Source organism: Globicephala melas, chromosome 20 (assembly GCF_963455315.2).
Source record: "Globicephala melas chromosome 20, mGloMel1.2, whole genome shotgun sequence".
NCBI classification, from domain to species: domain Eukaryota; kingdom Metazoa; phylum Chordata; class Mammalia; order Artiodactyla; family Delphinidae; genus Globicephala; species Globicephala melas.
Genome location: NC_083333.1, coordinates 48,613,239 through 48,634,392, shown reverse-complemented (window position 1 = coordinate 48,634,392; position 21,154 = coordinate 48,613,239). Strand labels below are relative to the sequence as shown.

Below are 21,154 nucleotides of genomic sequence, written 5' to 3'. Positions count from 1 at the left end.
TGTTAATACCTCTTTCAATGAACCTTAAATCCCTTTCCTTTTCTCATCCTCTTCCAAATTCTAAATGTCATTTTATGCTAAGAACCTATTATGCTAAGAACCATAACGGTTTCTATTTCTCAGTATGTGTAATGCTGGCACAGCAGCGACTTCACTCTCCGTACCCTTTTGTAGTTTACAAACTATAAGCCAGCAGTCATATTTTTACTTCCTGCTCAGATTTTTAAGTTCAAGACTGCTCATGGCTGCTACTCCCAAGTCTCATGATTTCTAAATCTGTTTATTTGGGTCACTCATGAAGACACTGGTCATTGTGTATCCTAAGAAGCCCAATTCCTTCTCTCTTCTCCCCCTCCAATTTTTCTAAAACCAAATTTTGAAAAAATATTTCAATGGAACCTGACCAGAATTTTCTTACTTAATCGTCTTCCTCACTGGAAAAGGCTAACTTAACATGCAAATAGGTAAGCCAAATCCTCTTGTAATTAGTTATTCTAATCACCAGACTAAAACAATGTTGAAGGGTCAACTCCCTGAAAATTAACTTGTAATTCTATTGCCAGAACGTTTCTAGAGAATTCCTTCGTGGGGAAACTGACCAGTCAAAGTGAAAAGATCTACAAATACTATTGATTGGGGGGTACCCTAATAAAACTGATAGACCAGTTGGACCTATAAACTGGTATGAGCTACTTGTGCTCAAAGAGCTTCCAATCAGTTCTTTAGTATGGATGTGTTGATTAGGTGAATAAATATGAAATAACACAATAAATCAAATAATAATAAATTTTTTTAAATAAAATAAAAAATAAGAATGATCAGCCAAGGATTCCTACACATTCCGGCCAGTATTTTAGTTTAATCAGTCTGAGATTGGGCCTAGGCATCAGTACTTTTTTAATCTATCCAGGTAAATTATAATGTACAATCAGGGTTGAGAGTCCAAGATGAAAGATAATGATGACCACAAAAAAAACTGAAAAAGGAACTCAGAGGAAACAGAGATACTACCAGGAGCAAATAAGTGCATCCAAAATTATAACTATCTTTTAAAGAGATAAACAATTTTACATCTGTGAAATAAGAAAAGGATGTGAAAATAAGAGAAACATTCATAGGAAAGGTTATTAAAAACATATTGCACAAATAAAAATCTAATAAGAAGGTTAGGAGATAAAGTTGGGGATATTCTCTTAAAGTAAAACAAAAAGACAAAGAGACAGGAAATAGAAAAGAAAGTTAGGGGTTCAGTGTAGGTGATCCATTATCCAACCAAAATGATTTCCAGAAAGGGGCAAAAAAAAGAAAACAGCAAGAAATAAATTATGAAGAACTGAAAGAAGCAGACTCTGAGAGGGAGAAGTGGGTGCAGGAGAGTGCAATTTTTCTTTATAAAATTGTGGCATTATTTGACTTTTATAATAAATGTATGTATTGCTTTGATACAAAAATTATATATTGAATAGGTAAACAAAAACAATAAAACTACAATGAATGTTAACAGAAAAGAGAAGCAGAGATTAAGTATAAGGCCTAATGATGCCTCAGTAGTAGAGTGTAATCACTCTGGTCCCATAAAATACAGAGATAGGTCCTTGAATAGCAATGTATAGAGAAACAAAGAAAGGATCTTTTAGAACATACAGAAACCACTTACTCAGATGATTAACTAAAAGAGTTCCCTCCATTCATTCATAGGAGCTAGGTACCTGGACGGGGTACTAAAACTAGATAATAATTGATAGTAATATATTTCAAAAGTCCAATTCTCTAATAAGACTTTGAGGAATAAATCATAGAAAACATCATGAAAAGGAAGCTAGGTTATTATAAAATCTTAGACAACATCAACAACCATAGTACACCAAGTTCATGCCAGGGTTGCCATGATTGCCATCACAGGAAAGTTTAGAAAAGATCGCCCTCTAGAGGCATGTCTCATTAACCATTTAAAAACAAAACAACAAACCTGGAGTCTATGATGTGCCAGTGTTAAAAATACAGAGAAAACACAAAATATTTCACGAACAGTAAAGAGGAAAACAAAACATGACAGTTTAGCTCCAAGTGCTAACTACCTGAGCCAGCATTTATTTTAAGGAATAAAAACGAGAGAAAAAAGTGTAGCATATTCCAAATAACAGACAAGAGATAAAGCATTCAAATAGACTTTAATCAGTTTTTATAGTATTAAATTTAACATAAAGTATAATTTAGAGACAATATAAGAGTGTTAGAAGATACTCCACAGGTAATTTTATTTTCCTCAAAAACTATGTTATCTGAAACTTCCTCTCAATTTTGCTGTGAACCTATAACTGCTCTATAAAACCGTCTATTAAAAAATGATGCTATCTTTACTTAGTAGATGGTTTCTCCAATTAGGGCTTCTGAAATAAAAGAACTTTTCAGGATGGTATTAATTATAAGGCTTCTCTTTTCAATCCACTTTCCCTAAAGAACTCATCTGTTCTGAGAAACAATAGGAAGTGACATGAAAATATTTTAAATATGCATGATTTTGGTGTATAGATGTAAAGACACAAATTCACTAGGAAAACTTTAATAGACTTCAAAACAATAGATTAAAAACTTCATCTGAACTACAAGAAAGTACATGCAACCAGTAAAAAACCCAGGTACTAAACTAAGATAGCCTAAAAGAAGATTTTTATCCATTTACATGTATATACCGTATATATATATATATATATACGCTGTGTCATATGAGGCATAAAATTTAAAGCAGAGCTACAGTGCACATGATTGATTTTTCTTGGCAAAAATTAAAACATACAAATGGAAACTTCAATCCACAAGTAAACAGTGATGTGGAAAGAGAAGTCAAAAAACATCACATTATTATTGATTGTCTTAAGTAGGTGAAACTATATAAGGCTGAAATGGGCGGTTGCTTTGTATTTACAGTTGTGATGTGGTCTGTATCAAGAAAACTACTGATCAACAAAAGTAATTACAATAAACCAGCAAATGAAAGCTATAAACACAGTTTCTGAGTGGTAAAAAAAAAAAAAAAAAAAGAATGCCTCATACAGATGCTAGGAAGAAAAGTGATGCTACCAGTTACTTAGAAGCAGTTTATTAAAATAGTGAGGCTTCAAGCCCAAGAAATCAGAGGCCCCCTCTACAGGACCCAGAGTCTCATCCATTCCTTCCATTTAGAAGAAGTAGAATCTGGAATTCAGATGCCTAAAGCTGTGACTCAATGATGACTCCTCCCTTCAGGACCAATGAGTTAATGGGAAGGCGACACTTCCGAGAACTGCTGAAGTAAATCCAGAATCCCTCTGTTAACGCAATGGAAATAGGAAAAAAACAAATTCCTTAAAAGCCCTATCACATAGTGACTGTCATATTCTTGAACCTAAACTGGAAAACTAATTTGCAAAATAAAGAAATGCAAAGGCTAGAGAATGGGTAGATTAATTTATACAACTATATTTCCTAATGTATGGTATTACAATGAGTAAAAACAGATGAAAAAGAAAAAATAATACTACCTTCACTTTCAATTTTGCGTTGGGTGTACCTTCATTTCAGAAACAATGTCAGAAGTCAACTCATCAATACTGAGTCTAATAATGCTACAAAAGCCTATGCACAATAAGGTCACGATTATATTTCAGTCACTTATTATTTGGTGAATTCTTCATTTATTCTCTTTTCTGCATAAGAGCCACTATACAAAAATATGAATAATGAATCAGTCCTACATACCTCCTTAGTAATAATCAGTATCAATAATGAAATTAATCATAGCAGCTAATCTTTTCCTGAGTTATTTCATGTGTGTCAGACACTATTCAAAATGCTTTGATCCTCACAGTAACTCTCTAAGGTAGGTAATTTTATTATCCCCATTTTACTGACAGAAAATTAAGGCACAGGTAGATTAAGTAATCTGTCTAAATTTACGGAGCCAGAAAGTCACAGAGGTTCTACCACAGGAAGTCAGACTCCAGGTCCTCCAACTGCCTCCCCAAGGAAGTTACAGTTAAAAATGGAGATCATCGAAAATAATAGGTAGAAGGCAGGAAGTGATAAGTATGGATAAATAGCTTACAGAAGAAACAAATACCAAAGTTAGACACTTTATGTTAAGAGGGAGAAAAGCACACTGTGCGCTGAGCTGAGCTGAGCTTCAAAGATTCATTCCACGTTTACCTGAAGAAATAAGCGGAAAACAATTCAGACGCAGGAACAAGGTGTTGATTGAAGCTGAAAAGCAAAAGCAAGTAATTAAATTTGCTTGGAGCATAAACAATAGTGGCAGAAATGGTTTCTTCATTCAGCAAAAATTTACTAACTGGTAAAGGGAATGCCTCATCTCCTAGAGGACTATTCACCTGCAAACATGCTCACCTCCTATTTCTATGAGAAACAGAGGCAATCTCCTCTTTGCCCTCTAACTTTTCCCCATTTTCCTGTTCCCCTTTTCATCAATGCTCATTGAAAGGCCTGTCAATACTGGCCTCCAATTTCTCTCTTCCCGTCCTTAATAAAATCCTCTCTTATCAGGCCCCTACCGCTTCAACAAAACTTGCTCTTATCAAAGCTACATGTCCTCTACATGACTAAATTTGATGGTATTCTATCTTTTTCTCAGTCCTTATCTTAATTGACCTATCAGCAGAATTTAACACATTAATCATTCCCTTTTCTCAGGAAAAAAAAACCAATGTCTTCATTTGGCTTATAGGATTTCTCATGTGTGGTTTTCCTTCTATGTCACAGGCTCAGTCCTGGGACATCTTCATCTTCTTTTCATACTCATTCACTTACTAGGTGATCTCATCCTGCTTTGGCTTTTTTTTATCTATGCCTCCACAGCATTTATTCTCAGCCTATTCCTTCCCACTGAACTCCAGATTCATAAAACCAACTACCTACCTAACATCACTAGGAGGTCAAGACACATCTTAAACTAAACATGTCCAAAAGTCCTGATCTGTCTCTATCCCCAGAGCTGCTTTATCCTCGTGGTCCTCATTTCATGTGATGGCAGTCGCACCCTTCCAGCTGTTCGGGCCGAAAGCCTTACTGGTCACCCTGACTCCTCTCTTTTCTCTCCTGGATTTCTGCAATGCTCTCCTAACTGGTCTCACTAGACTTCTACTCTTGTCAGACTGCAGATGGTGCGTTCTCAATACAGATCACCATTCTGCTCCTGTCAAACCACAATCTGACCCCGTCACCCAAAACCCTCCACAGCTTTTCCACTTTACTCTGAGTAAAAGTCAAAGGCTGACATGATCTGGCCGCATTCCCTCTCCGACCTCATCTTCTACTCTGCACCTTGTACACTGTTCCTTGGCCACATGGGCCTCCTTGCCTCTCCATGAACACTCCAGACAGATTCCCAGCTCAGGGATTTTACACTGACTGTTTCTTCTGCCTGGAACATGTTCCACAGACATCTGCATGACTTTCTCCCACACTTCCATCAGATCTTTATTCAAATGTCATCAACTCAGTAAGGCCTGCCAGGAGCATCCTAATTTCAAACTGCAATCTTCTCCAGGCATGCCCTATTCCCCTTCCTTTACTTTTCTCCATAGCGTATAAAACTACCTGTTTATCCATCCATTTGTCCATCCATCCATCCATGAATCCATGAATCCATGAATCCATCCATCCATTCACCTATCATCTATTCTATGCATCACATATCCCGCCACTGGAAAGTCAGCTCCATGGGAACAGGGATGTTTTCCTCTTTTATTCACTGCTGTATCCTACAGCTCAGGAACAGTGCCTGGACATAGTAACACTAATTAATAGTTCTTGAATAAAATGAAAGAATCTTACAGATGTTAAAATGAAAAGCAATGTTACCATGAATGAAAATCTCTTCATTCTGACAAGTAATAAACTGTTTTTATTAGAACTTCTAAGTTCTAATAACTTTGAAAACTTTGGTTTGAAGCCTTAGAATCTACATTTTACCAAATACTATATGAGGTGCCAAGATACAAATATAAACAAGAAAAAGACCCTCTCTTCATGGAGGTAAATCTACTGGGAGACACAGGCATGTCAATGAACATATTAACATATGTTAATATGAACAACTAACATTAAAATATAATAAAATCACATTCATAGTGCCAATACCAAGACTGATACAGAACATACAACATAAAGAGGTGTTTAAAAGAGGCTGAAGAGGAACTTCCCTGGTAGCACAATTAAGAATACACCTGCCAGTGCAGGGGACACAGGTTCGATCCCTGGTCTGGAAAGACCCCACATGCTGCAGAGCAACTGAGCCCACGCGCCACAACTACTGAGCCCGCGGTCTAGAGCCCACGAGCCACAACTACTGAGCTCGCACACCGTAACTACTGAAGCCCACGCACCTAGAGCCCATGCTCTGCAACAAGAGAAGCCACCACAATGAGAAGCCTGAGCACCGCAACGAAGAGTAGCATCTGCTCACCACAACTAGAGAAAGCCCACGTGCAGCAACGAAGACCCAACGTGGCCAAAAATAAATAAATAAAAAACAAACAAAATAAGAGGCTGAAGAGATGAAGTGATACTTTTAGCTAGATCATAATGAAGTAGGGTTTCAGCAGGCATCCAAGGGAATAAAAATTAGTTTGAGAAGAGTATGCAAACTTAAAAGGTGCCAAGAAATGAATACATGTGGCATTTTCAGGGAAGGGTACAGAAATGTAGGTGTGGTGGAACAAGAAGCTGAGAGTGAGATGGAACCTTCCCTAACATCCTAAAAGCATGGTGAGACACTGAAAGACTGAAAGCAGAAAAGTGGAATATTATCCTACTTACGGTTAACAAAGAAAATGCTTGCGATAGTTAAAAGAAAAAAAGAAGGCTGGAGGCTACAGAAACAGATGAGGTAAGAAATGATGATAAGAGGTTCTTAATCACTTTTGTCATGGACTACTTGGACAACCTGGAAAAGCCTGTGGACTCTTTCTCAGAATGATAATTTAAATGCATGGGATACAATACACAGAATTACAAAGAAAACCATATTATTATACTGAAGTATAGCTATCAGTTTATTTTAAAAATTAAGTTCTGCTATAGTAATATATGTAATATTAAAATCAGTAATATTATTACATTATATATATATATAAAATTTCCAAGCAATGGTGAGCATAAACAATATTTCAAAATACATCTCGACAAAACATTTCAAGATTTCTTTGTATATAATGTGATACAAAAACATCTGTGTTTTTATTGGTGACAATGTCACAAGTACTGCTGCTATAACTGTCATGTGTTGTCTATATTCATAATGAAAGAAAACATTTACTTTTGGGTAGAGGATAGTAATCCTAAAGATGAAATATTTTCCTATCCATGTTCACGGATCTTAAGAACTCCTTAAGACTAAGGTCCAGGCAACAAGACCAGAAATGAAAGAGATATTTAGAGAAAGTATATTTCAAATAAATAAACATCCTCTGTTAAGTAAAAATGGCAAATAGATAAAATAATCCTAACCTAAACTGGATTGCATCCAGAGAGTAAAAAGGAAATATCCTTATATCAACTGTTATTTAACAGTTTCCTTTACTTTGCTAAAAAGAGCACAGACAAACAACAGCAATAACCGCCAAACCATGATTCATTTTCAAGATGAATCCCTCCCTGTTCAAACGTTTACATTGTTTTTGACTAGCATCAGATTGTTTATCCACACAAACTGTAACTACATCATTTTTAGAACTAACCAACAACAATGCCCATTTTGTTTTGACATGTAAGGTACAAAAAGAACATAAAGAAAAATGACCATCACTCTAATGTCTGCACTTTAAAAATGAAAAAACTACAGAAAAAGGGGGTGAAATTCCAACATAATAAAAATTTAGCATGTGTTATCAGGAGGAAAACGTCTCCTGAAATTCCTTGCTTTCAACAGGGAATTTAAGAACTGCAGTACTGCTAAACTGTCTATAATCTCCTCTCTGAGATGCCTTCTCTTAGTTTTATGGAAAAATATGAAGAAAGCTGTGAAAACAATAATGCTGAGAGAAAATAATATATTTTGACAATATTACTCTTCAACTGTTTGATCTTTTACAAATGACAAATCCTTAACTGACTGGCACTTTGCACCCTTCAGCAAAAATATATTGAAAGGTATTCATTCAGTCATTCAATATCCGTTTTGTTCCCTTAGACAAGGGCAGAGATGACCTTAATTTCTGTGCACAGTATGCCCAAAGCCTAGCACAGAACCTGGTATGTGGTATGCTTATTAGAGAAGGAAGAAGAGGAAGAAAAAAGGAACTCAAAAGAATGCTCTCTGAAGATGCATAAAGACTATAAATTCTTCCAAATTTTTCTACTAATACAGCTGGTTCTCTGGCCAATCTAGCTGCCCAATGTGCACACTAAATCTCGCTCCATAAACTGTATGGTGAAATTCAAGTTAAGAAAAATATTTAACACAAAAAGCAAGGCCCTCAAAGAACCTATACTACCATTTAGTTATATGACAAAACAGTCACACCTAAGAATGTAAGTAATTATTTCTGAAGTAAAATTTCTTGCAAATGGCTGAAAACATGAATATCTCATAGCTTTCTAAACTTTTTTTTAAATTTTAAATACTTTTTTATGATTTTTATTTGTAAAAATATTTATTTATTTATTATTTATTTCTTTTGTCTGCACCGGGTCTTAGTTGCAGCACACGGCATCTATGTTACGGCCATGGTATCTTTGTCGTGGCATGCATACTCTTAGTTGCGTCATGCAAACTCTTAGTTACAGCGTGCATGCAGGATCTAGTTCCCCGATCAGGGATCGAACCCAGGCCCCCTGCAATGGGAGCGTGAAGTCTTACCCGCTGGACCACCAGGGAAGTCCCAATACTTTTTTAAATGACAGTTTTCACCCAGGACTTATTTCAACCTCAAAGATCATGGATCACTAGTTAAATATACATGAATAATAACTGTTCTTATAAAAATAATAGGGCCAGGGACTTCCCTGGTGGCGCAGTGGTTAAGAATCCACCTATCGGGCTTCCCTGGTGGCACAGTGGTTGAGAGTCTGCCTGCCGATGCAGGGGACACGGGTTCATGCCCCAGTCCGGGAAGATCCCACATGCCGCGGAGTGGCTAGGCCCGTGAGCCGTGGCTGCTGGGCCTGCACGTCCGGAGCCTGTGCTCCACAACGGGAGAGGCCACAACAGTGAGAGGCCCACGTACTGCAAAAAAAAGAAAGAAAAAAAAGAATCCACCTACCAATGCAGGGGACACGGGTTTGATTCCTGGTCTGGGAAGATCTCACATGCCACAGAGCAACTAAGCCCGTTTACCACAACTACTAAGCCTGCACTCTAGATCCCGCGAGCCACAACTACTGAGCCCGTGTACCACAACTACTGAAGCCTGTACACCTAGAACCCATGCTCCGCAACAAGAGAAGCCACCGCAATGAGAAGCCTGTGCACTGCAACAAGGAGTAGCCTCCGCTTGCCGTAACTAGAGAAAGCCCATGAGCAGCAACAAAGACCCAACACAGCCAAAAACAAATAAATTAATTAATAAAAAAAAATACTTCTAAATAAATAAATAAATAATAGGGCCAGGGACTTCCCTGGTGGTCCAATAGTTAAGAATCTGTCTTCCAATGCAGGGGGTGCGGGTTTGATCCCTGGTCGGGGAACTAAGATCCCACACGCTGGGGGGCAACTAAGCCCACGTGACACAACTAGAGAGCCCAAGTGCCACAACTAGACAGCCTGCGTGCCACAACTAGAAAGCCTGCACACAGCAACTACAGAGCCAACGTGCTCTGGAGCCTGTGCGCCACAATGAAAGATCCTGAATGCTGCAACTAAGACTCAATGCAGCCAAACACAAATAAAAATAAATATTAAAAAAATTATAATAGGGCCAAAGCACAAAATATCATCTAAGCAGAAAACAAAGGTCCCAAACTGTTTTGAGTTGCAGAATTTCTCCCCAGGATTCTATTTACCAATATATTTTTTCAGTCTATCTTAAAACTTCCTCCAGAAAAAATACATATGTTGAATTGATTAGGTATTACAAAAGGATGTGTGTTCAAGCAGAAGCATTTTAGCTTCTTTAACTTCTTAGGGATATAGCCAGAAGAACTGCAAAGATGTACTCAAACAAGTACTTGTACACACATGTTCATAACAGCACTATCCACAAAATCAAAAGGTGGAAACAACTCAAATATCCATCAATGGATGAACGGATAAAAAACTATGGTACATACATGTAATGGAATATTATTCAACCATAAAAAGTAATGAAGTACTGACACATACTACAATGTGGCTATACTTTTAAAACATTATGCTATGCAAAAGAAGCCAGAAACAAAAGGTCACATATTTTATGACTGCAGTTATATGAAATACCCATAACAGGTATATATTGAGATGGAAAGCAGACTGGTGGTTGCTACGGGCTTGGGGACAGAGGGGTGGGGAGGAACTGCTTAAAGAATATGCAGTTTGGGGGATTTCCCTGGCGGTCCAGCAGTTAAGACTCCGCCCTTCCAATGCAGGGGACACGGACTAGATCCCTGATTGGGGAACTAAGAGCCCACAGGCCATGCTGTGCAGCCCAAAAAAAAGAAAAAGAATATGCAGTTTTCATCTGGGGTGAAGACAATATATTTGGAACTAGACAGAAGCGGTAGTTGCATAATATTGTGATGTAATAAATCCCACTGAATTGTTAACATCTAAATGGTTAATTTTATGTCATGTGAATGTCAAATCAATTAAATAAGGGTTGTTTTCTGTAGGAACCATAATCTCGCTCTATAAAATTCCCTATACTTAAAAATCTAAATTGGTCATCTGTCAAGGAGAAACTGCAATACTCCAAAAAACAAAGTGTCATCTAATGTCAATGAATATCTTCTCTCATTCTGGTGGGTACAACCATTCTGGTATTATCAAGGCCAAGATTCACATACGTTGTTATCCAGCACTTCAATTCAAAAATAAAACAAAGTGAGAGAGTGGCATGGACATATATACACTACCAAATACAAAACCAATAGCTAGTGGGAAGCAGCCGCGTAGCACAGGGAGATCAGCTCGGGGCTTTGTGACCACCTAGAGGGGTGGGATAGGGAGGGTGGGAGGGAGACGCAAGAAGGAGGAGATATGGGGATATATGTAGATGTATAGCTGATTCACTTTGTTATACAGCAGAAACTAACACACCACTGTAAAGCAATTATACTCCAATAAAGATGTTAAAAAACAAAAACAAGACAAAAATAAGCACACATCTGCACTAAGAAACAAGGACAAAAATTTTCATCTCTTCATTATACATAATAGCTCCACATCAGAAACCACCCAAATATACATCAACAGTAGGAGAAAGGATAAATAAGTAAAAATATATTTGTACAATGGAATATGTAAGAGCAATGGAAATAAATGAATTAAACCTACATAAAAATACATGAATTAATCTCACAAACATGTTAAAGAAGTTGAATATATGAATATATACACACTCTGTTTTTAAAAAAAAGTAAGGAAGTGATTACCCTGAAAGTCAGAATCACAGCTTACTTTTATGGAAAAGGGGCACAAATATGGAGTTCTAGTAATGTTTCCTTTATTGGTTGGAGTGACGGTTACACAACTATTTGCTCTAGATAAAATACTGACTGATACGTGGGTTTTTTAGAAATCCCCCAAAGATGTATTGGGTTGGCCAAAAAGTTCGTTCGGATTTTTCCGTAACATCTTACGAAAACCCAAATAAACTTTTTGGCCAACCTAGTATTTTAAAATAAAATGCAAATGCTGCTCTAAAATACATACGACTCAAGATTATTCCTCTCCAACAATAAATATTTCTTAATGAACTACAGCACTGATTCTGGTTAAAGCCAGAGTTTTCTGGAAAAGATCTATAGATATAAGATTCAATCTCCAAATTTATGAAAATAGTCTTGAACATCATATTCCATACATATGACATCAAGTAATTCTTATATACTGAAAAAGTTAGGGAGTTAGCTGAGTGCGGCAAGTGAGCTGAAGAGATCTGGTGCTTCCCCTGGGGCCAAGGAGAGTGGTGTGGCCTCTGCTAGGGTGGGGGAAGGGGGCAGTCATTGGGGAAGAAGGAGAGAACTTATCAAAAAATGCAAGGCAGAGTTCCCAGCACAACGGGAATGTTGAAGCCTGGGGACTACTGTTTCCATATTCGCTCACTCACACACTCCTCCATCCATCCATCCATCCATCCATCCGTTCATTCATTCAACAGATCTCCATTTACTCTGCGCCTGGCAGGCACTGTAATAAGTTCTGTTCATACAGAATGGGCATTTAATAGAACTAATAGCCTGGTGGCAGAGACATATTTAAAACATAATCACATAAATAAATATTTAATTTAAAGTTGAAAAAAAAAGTTAGGGAGCTAATGTAGTATGGTAATGGTCACCATTACTATATTAACTTCAATTTATTAAATGATTTAATAAATTAAGAATGTTCCCGGGCTTCCCTGGTGGCGCAGTGGTTAATGACAATGCACGAGACATGGGTTCGATCCCTGGTCCGGGAAGATCCCACATGCCGCAAAGCAACTATGCCCGTGCACCAGAACTACTGAGCCTGTGATCTAGAGCCCGTGAGCCACAACTACTGAGCCCGCACAACACAACTACTGAAGCTCGTGCACCTAGAGCCTGTGCTCTGCAACAAGAGAGGCCACCGCAATGAGAAGCCTGTGCACCACAACGAAGAGAAGCCCCCACTCGCTGCAACTAGAGAAAGCCCAGGCACAGCAATGAAGACCCAACACAGCCAAAAATAAACAAACAAAATAAATAAATTAAAAAAAAAAGAAGGTCCCCAAATGAGGCCAAGATCTTATCTTCATATGAATGAATTAGAAAAATGGGTTAATTTTATTCCAGATCTCGAAAATGAAAGATAAAGGGAAGAAGTACTGTTGGGAATAGTGGAGAGAGAGAAAACTGGGTTTACCATGCAGAGGAGATCCAGAAGGGCTGCTGGATAGACCTGGAACAGGGCTACAGCGACCTCCTTGCTTAGACGTCAGTTCCTGTTCAATCTCTTCCAGCCCAGCACTCTTCTGGAAACGGCTCATACGATTTACCACTCGTGGTGACATATGTGTTCGAACACAAGGCTGGCCACCATAAGGGTTGATTGGGAAAACGTGGGAAGTCCCCCGGAGTGTACTGACCACAACCCAGCGACAGTCATGGCTGAAGCATATGTCTTGTACCTAGAAATGAAACAAGGAAAAACAAAAAAAAGATTGAAACTATTTGGATTTACCTAGGAATATCACAAACATATTACTAAATATGAACAGAAATGCCTGCCTGGGGACTTCCCTGGTGGTGCAGTGGTTAAGAATCTGCCAAAAAAGACCCAAAGCAGCCAAAACCAACCAAATAAATAATAATAAATAATATAATTAATTAATTATTTATTTTTAGAAAAGAAATGCCTGCCTGGTTACCAAATTTACCTAACACCAGATTATATTTTCAAAATGTTTCATCTAAAGATCAGATTCATGGTGAATACTGATCAAAACTCCACATAAGGGATTTGATAAGATTTACAAGAGGGAATTCTGTCCCTTGCTGTATACAGTGCCAAGTCAGAAAATAGGACCTAGGTGGTTTTACCCTATAGAGCTATATTAAAAAAAAAAGATATATGGATAATGTTCATTTCTTTAAAGGAATTTACCTTCCAAAAAAGCATAGAAGAGTAAAAATTAAAACATACATTATACAAAGCAGGTGAAGTTATTAATCCAATCATTCACTCAACGAATACTCACTGGGTACCCTGCTAATAAACACTAGGAAAAGAGGTGGGTAAGAAATCGTCCTTGGGCTCACAGCCTACCAGGAAGAAAAGACATAAGAAATTTGCAAAAATATAACATATAAAAATGAAATAACTGTCTTACATTTGAGGCACAGTGGTAACAAAAAGGAAGGAAAATATGAAATCTGCTTCTGAGAGGTGAAAAGGAGATGTTCAAGAAGGTAGAGGGTTAGGAGTGGCACCAAAAACACATGATCTGAATAGCTCTGGGTTCTGGAACTGAGTTTTGAAGTAAGATATACTTACAAAGAAAGGAGCGATGGACATTCTAATTTAGATATATGCAGATATTCTACTTTTGATATAGATGCAGAGACATAAGATGGAAATGATGAGCAAGTAGTTCAGTATGTCAGAAACAACATGAGAGTGAGCAAAAGCCAGCGCAAGAGGTGTCTGGATTTTATTTAAGAAATAAGGAGTCAAGATTTCAATTCTGGAAGGATGATTGTGGGAGTGAATGCAGGGGAATGGATGTGCAGTGGAGATGAGGGTAACTGAAGGAAAGTTAAGTAGAAGTTTCTTCAACAGACACAGATATAGGACCCTAAAGAGAGGTGGGAAGAGAAAATGTCTCAAAAACACCCAAATGACAATCCAAATGTCCATCAACAGATGAATGGAGAAAAAAGATGTGGCATGTATATATACACAACAGAATATTTCAGCCATGAGAAAAATGGATATCCTCCTAACTGTGACAGCATGGATGGACCTTGAACACATAATGCTAAATGTGGTAAGTCAGACAGAGAAATAACTTTACAGTATCACTTATATGTGAAATCTAAGAAAAGCAAACCTGTAAAAAACAGAGTAAAATATGGTGGTTACCAGGGGATGTGAGGCGGGGATAAGACTGACAGTGTTTAAGAGTACAAATTTATAACGAGTAGTAAATAAGCCATAGGGATCTAATGCACAGTATACTGATATAGACAATAATATTGTACAGTTATATAATGTGATAAATATGGGTACAATGGCAATCACATTGCAATGTATAAATGTATCAAAGTAACAAGTTGTACACCTTAAATTTACACAATGTTACATGTTAAACTTATTCAATTTAAAAAAAACCACTCTGATAACAATGAAAAAAAAAAGAAAAAACTTACGTATTTGCAGTGGTTGGCAAACACTACAGGCCATACGGTCTCGCTCAGCTATTTCCCTGCCCTTCCAGTGACAAAGTAGCCATAGAAAATATATGTAAATCAATGAATGCAGCTATGTTTGTAGAAAAAAATTTTACAGAAAAACTGACTGGCCACAAACTTGATCTAGGTAAAGTTAGTCACCAAATTGTATGACATTTATCAGGTACTGAAATACAGAAGTCCCAGTATTTTCAAATTAGCAAACTGAATTTATTACTTTCATCTTCATATCAATCTAATGATGACAACTTGAACAAAAATGTCTCTGTAGGGCTTCCCTGGTGGCACAGTGGTTGAGAGTCCGCCTGCCGATGCAGAGGACACGGATTCGTGTCCCGGTCTGGGAAGATCCCACATGCCGCGGAGCGACTAGGCCCGTGAGCCACGGCCGCTGGGCATGCGCATCCGGAGCCTGTGCTCCGCAACGGGAGAGGCCACAACAGTGAGAGGCCCGCGTACCGCAAAGGAAAAAAAAAAGTCTGTTTACTTTTATACTTAAAAAAGACAGCTAAGGGCTTCCCTGGTGGCGCAGTGGTTGGGAGTCCGCCTGCCGATGCAGGAGGCGCAGATTCGTGCCCCTGTCCGGGAAGATCCCACATGCCGCGGAGCGGCTGGGCCCATGAGCCACGGCCGCTGAGCCTGCGCGTCCGGAGCCTGTGCTCCGCAATAGGAGAGGGCACAACAGTGAGAGGCCGGCGTACCGCAAAAAAAAAATAAATAAAAATAAATACATAACCCAGACAAAAAAGTATAGTAAAATAAGATAAGATGTTTGTGAATAGGATTTAAAACTTGTGAGTAAAACTCCTCAAGCAGTCAAAGAAGCCGATTTTCAGTGTATTAAATCTTCAAATAAGCCGAAATTCTGCTTAAAATCTTGACTAATACTTCAGAAATATTCTACAAGCAAAAGCTATACGTATTCATCAAAGTACAAGAGCCTGGAATCTTTGAAATAAAAAAGAAATTTTAGTCTTACATCAAAACAGGATATTTAATTGCTAGACAATTGACAGACCAAAATTATCAATACATGGATAAACCCCAAACTGAGCCCCATGCCTGCCCATTTCAATTACTGTGACACATCCAAATGACACATTAATGTTATAATTAAAGAATCTCCTGATTCTTTACACTGAGAAATTTAACTCCCAGCAATTCTAGAATTACGAATAAAAAGTCATTCCTCAAGTGCTTTACCTCTCTACTTCACTTACACTGACTTTCAGCTAAACGACTTACAGAAAAGCAGGAGAAAAGGAAGGGGTAGGACAAAGAAAAGTGTAAACAGCAGAAGCAAGAGAAAAGAAACACAGTACCAGACAAATTTAATATTATAGTATCAAATGCATTAACACAAGCCAGAATCAAACATCTAAAGAAAACTATCTTTAGGCTTACTGAGTAACTTATGTTCCACCCACAGCGGAACTAAACCATGTCATCTAAAACCTTTTTCCAAAACACTTATAATCAAGATGACTTCCTGGTCTGTCAATGAAAAGAAGTTTCCTAATTTCATTTTAAGAATACTTCTGATATGAGGTGGTACTAACAAACAGTATCAAGGCAAGAAGACAGAATTCTACCTAAAAGCTTACTTAGAAAACTGCTATTAGAGAAGTAATTCTGCTCTGTGACCTTAAAGACACATCAGGATACATAAACGAGCAGAGAAGAGTTGCTAAACACATCAGCTGTCAAGAAACTAGAGAAAGTTTAATCCTTTAAATAACATTACGAAGGATAACAAGTTGCCTATCCACAAAATGCAAAATGATACAACTGTTCCTGTTATCAAACAAGTTGGGTGGTTTTTCATACATTATTAAAAATAAGAAAGACTGGGAACCCTCATTAGGACACTCATTATTATCAATTTGGAGCTTTTAAATAAGCAAATGTCAGAATTCTTAACTAATGAGATATAAATAAGAAATACAGAGTGCTTAATTAAATGTTTTGCAAATTTCTATTCGGTTATATAATTTATTGCTCTTTAAATGTATTATTTGGCATATTTATAACATCTCACACTTGCTTCTTATTGTAATGATGTAAAATTTGGCTATGAGAAACCAATTAGGCCTGTAGAAAGCTGAAGTATTTGTTCCTTAAAACATACTGCAGCTATATGTCAGTAATTCTAGTTTATACAAGTATTTTTTTCAGCAATCTAAATCAATTTCATTGATTTACTCATCCAAACAATATTTGGGGCAACCAAAATCTAATATAGCAGACATATATGGCATAATTACGTCCAACATTTTATCAAAACAAACAACCAAAAAAAAAAAAAAAAAACCTCGAGTGTATATTTCATTCACAGAACAGGCTGAATTCAAATTACATATAAAACAAGAGTAATTGAGCACTAGAATTAAGTGTTACTACATTTAAGCATCTAAGATACAGAAATGAGCATCGCACAAGCCTCCAAATTTATGCCGCAAATTTACCCCCAATCCCAATTAACTAATAATAGCAATTTTAAAATTCACTGTTATTTTAACATACTAAAATCTAAAGCAGAGATTCTCTAACTTTTAGTAGACTAAGAAGCACCTAGATTATTTGTAGGAAATACAGATCTTTTGGTCCCACCTTCAGAATTACGATTCAGGAGGTGTTGGGAGGTCTTGGGGGAGACGTGACCAAGAAATCTGCAGTTTTAGAACTCAGATAATGACTCTGATACTGGCCTGAAGTCTTTAATATGGAGCTAGAAAAAAAAATAAACTTACCAGAAATAGCAGTCCCCCAGCCCCACACCAAACCTTAGAAATTACATAAAAGATACTCTTTTTTAAAAATGAAGTAATGGCAATGATTTCCTAGGGTGTGAGTGGGGCAGAAGACTGACTGAAAAGGGCAGGAGGAAACTTTCTGAGATAATGAAAATGTTCTATACCTTGATTTGTGGTTGTACAGATGTAACTAGTGGATGGCAAATAGAACACCCAGCCTCCAACCTTCACTCCCTCACCTGCCACCACTACAGATACTTCCTATGTGCTTCCCAAAGCCTCTCTTACAGCAGGTGTTGAAAAGTATCCACTTTCTTGACAAAAGGAATTAACATCACTGAAGCTGTCCTTACTCCTTGAATTCACCTTACTGCTTTGAATTCAGAAATGATGCCCACTGGAGTGGCAATTATAAAGCGATCACAAGAAAAAGAACAAAAAAAGTCACTGAGACACTGTACCAAAACTGGCAGCAGCCTTCTTGTAAAGTGAGAAAAATAAACCCTGGGTTGTTTTTTTTTTAAACCATTGTTTTTGGTTCTGTAGGCAAATACATGCCTAATGATTCAATTACTAATTCCCTTTCCAACTCTCTTTTAAAAAGAAAGAAAACCCGAAAGCAGAGAGTACTTGGATAAAAAGTCTCAAATCCCGGAGTACTTATTCTTTCACAAGCCTGTAAGAATGGCAATTAAAACCGTAAAGACAAGTCCCATATCACAAAAACTAACTAGCCAAGGTCCTAGCCTTCAGATGAGGTTATGTTAATGGCAATAAGTTTGCTTGAGAATAAGATGCTTAGAATGGAGATGTGGTAAAGACAGATAATCCACACACACCCTCTATCTCATCTGTCTACTCCCTCCCCATATCAATTCTTCAGATTCATTTATTTATCCAATAATGCATTCATGGGAACCCTATTACATGTTTTGCACTCTTCTAGTTGCTAGAAATTTGAAAATGAGCTATCAAATAAACAGCATGCTGAACTCTTGGGCATCTATGCCAGAGAAATGAAAACTATGCTCACGTAACATGCTCATAATATCCCCAAACTGTAAATAGTCTGGGTGGATGTTTAAACAAACTGTAAAAGTTAGGTTACTTATAAAAGGGTAACATGAGGGAACTGTCCAGTATCTTGACAGCAGTGGTGGATACACAAACTGACACGTGATTAAATTATAAACACCTAAACACACACACATACACAAACACACACACACAAGCACATCTGGTAAAATCTGAAAAAATCAGTGCATTGCGCCCATGTCAATATGCTGGTTGCCATATACTCTAGTTTTTCAAAATGTTACCATTGGGATAAACTGGGTAAAGTGTACATGGGATCTCTTAGTACAATTTCTTAAAAGTGCCTATGAACCTATGATTATTTCAATAAAAATCTAAAAGTACAATTTCTTACAAGTGCCTATGAACCTATAATTATTTCAATAAAAATCTAAACAACAAAAAAAGCGAATGTGACACTTTGTAAACACCACAGAGCCAGCAGTGCTAGTGCAGCCGGCTCCTGCTGCAGCCTGAACTTGAGTGGAGACAAGGATGATGGGTGGCCCAAAATGCCAAGGAGTGCAGTGTGAACCGTGGCAGTGGGGGCAGAAAGGGGCTGTGATGCCTGGACGCTCGCTGGAAGCCGGTGAGCAGCACCACTGCTCATCGGGAAATAACTGGCACCAACACTTGGCCAAGTGAGGAAAAACGGCTAACGCTCCTGGCTGCCCCCATAGTGTCTACAGACTAGCCTCCCCTGCCACCAGGACAGGGGATAATGAGATCCCCTGGCAGCCGTCACTGGAAAAACTGGCATGTGCACCTTAAACACATTCGTCCATGTTCTTGTGTAGGGGGAAACAGCCCATGCCCTCGTAGGAGGAAAAATACCCTGGAACGAAGTGTAAGCACAGTTCACAGTAGGGAAGAGGAGCTAAGATGACCTTGCGGGTGTACTATTGTTGTCGTTTATGTTGATAAATGTATAACTAGTATTAATGGCTTAATTGATTGTACTTACATGGTTTTAAGTCAGGGGGTATCCTCTGCCATGCAGATCGAGGTGACAATGCGACAAGCCCACAACAGCTCACCTACTAGGCTTCCAGTTCCTTCCCATGTTATGTAATAGAAACAACAGAATCCCAGTAGGAAAAAGTTGAGGTAGAGACTTAATGGCTGCTGAAGTTCACAGCGGTGTTATCCCAGTACAACATCGCCACCTGCCTGATCCAGCAACCAAGTACGCTCCCTTTTTTTAGTTGGCAGCTACTAACCTGCTACCAGGTTCTTGTAACTGAACTGACCCATGGAGGCTGTGTGATTTTCCAGACCCACACTGGGATGAGTCAACTCAAATCTGATGATGAGCACGGTGGGAAGGGCCCGACAGGGCTTGCTAGTCAAGTGGGAATGGTATATTCCAGAATATGTTCCAGAATGGCCCTAGGAGCACCTTGTTTTTACCACTACTTTATCACCCACTCTACTGCTTGAAGCAATGCCACTGGTTCTATAAGCCCCTGAATCACAGAGTTTCCTTTAAATGCCTGATTGATGGTTTGGCTAAAATAAAAAGTGATGGTGTCCGCTGGCCCAGGGCAGCTGCACAGCACCAACAAAAACTGTGGATGGACAAATCTAAGTACCAGTCAACACAGCAGGATAAAGGAAAGCTGTCGCCTCTACTTTGAGGGGTCACTATAACTGTGGACCAATCATGCCCATTCATTAATGTATTATCTATGGATGTTTTTGCACTACAATGACAGAGGTAATACATGTAGAATGCAGAGTTATTTTACAATCTGGCCTTTTAAAGAAAACTCCTACTCCAAAGGACTAGAACTGTTATATTTATACCGAAACTTGTCATCTGCCGATGGCCTTGCCAATGGTCTGTTTGCCATGAAGTAGACTACATACTGGCAGATTGCAGATGTCCCTGTTGTAGGGCCATGAGCTGTGCAAGCAAATCATGGCTGGTAACTGAAGAATCTGGGTCACTAATGCCCAAGGTAAGAATCCACCCACTGATGAGAATGACTGGAATCAAGCCACTGATCAGGCCTGCTTTTTGCCCTGCCTTGTACAGTGATTTCCATCTAAATCCATCAATTATAAATCTTTGCCCCATCTATTATCCATTGTTTCATATCACTCAAAGTATACACGACGTCATAATTTAAAAGCATAAATATACTACAGGTGCTGGGGTTAGTTGCTGAACTTATCTATTAGGACAACATAGTTGACAGGATTGCTCAGATATTTGCCCTTTTTTCCTTATTTGTTCTATCAAATGTTGAGAAAGTGTT

At 38.1% G+C, this 21,154-nt stretch overlaps 1 protein-coding gene across 3 annotated transcripts in view; it reads right to left on the bottom strand.

The window, feature by feature from the left end:
- BCAS3 (BCAS3 microtubule associated cell migration factor) overlaps positions 1-21,154 on the bottom strand; it is a 573,053-nt gene that overhangs the window by 350,173 nt on the left and 201,726 nt on the right. For all 3 annotated transcript variants that reach the window (XM_060290805.1, XM_030881822.2, XM_060290806.1), the window contains exon 15: positions 13,019-13,283. In XM_060290805.1, coding sequence (XP_060146788.1) covers positions 13,019-13,283 — 265 coding nt within the window. The remainder of the gene's footprint in view (positions 1-13,018; positions 13,284-21,154) is intronic.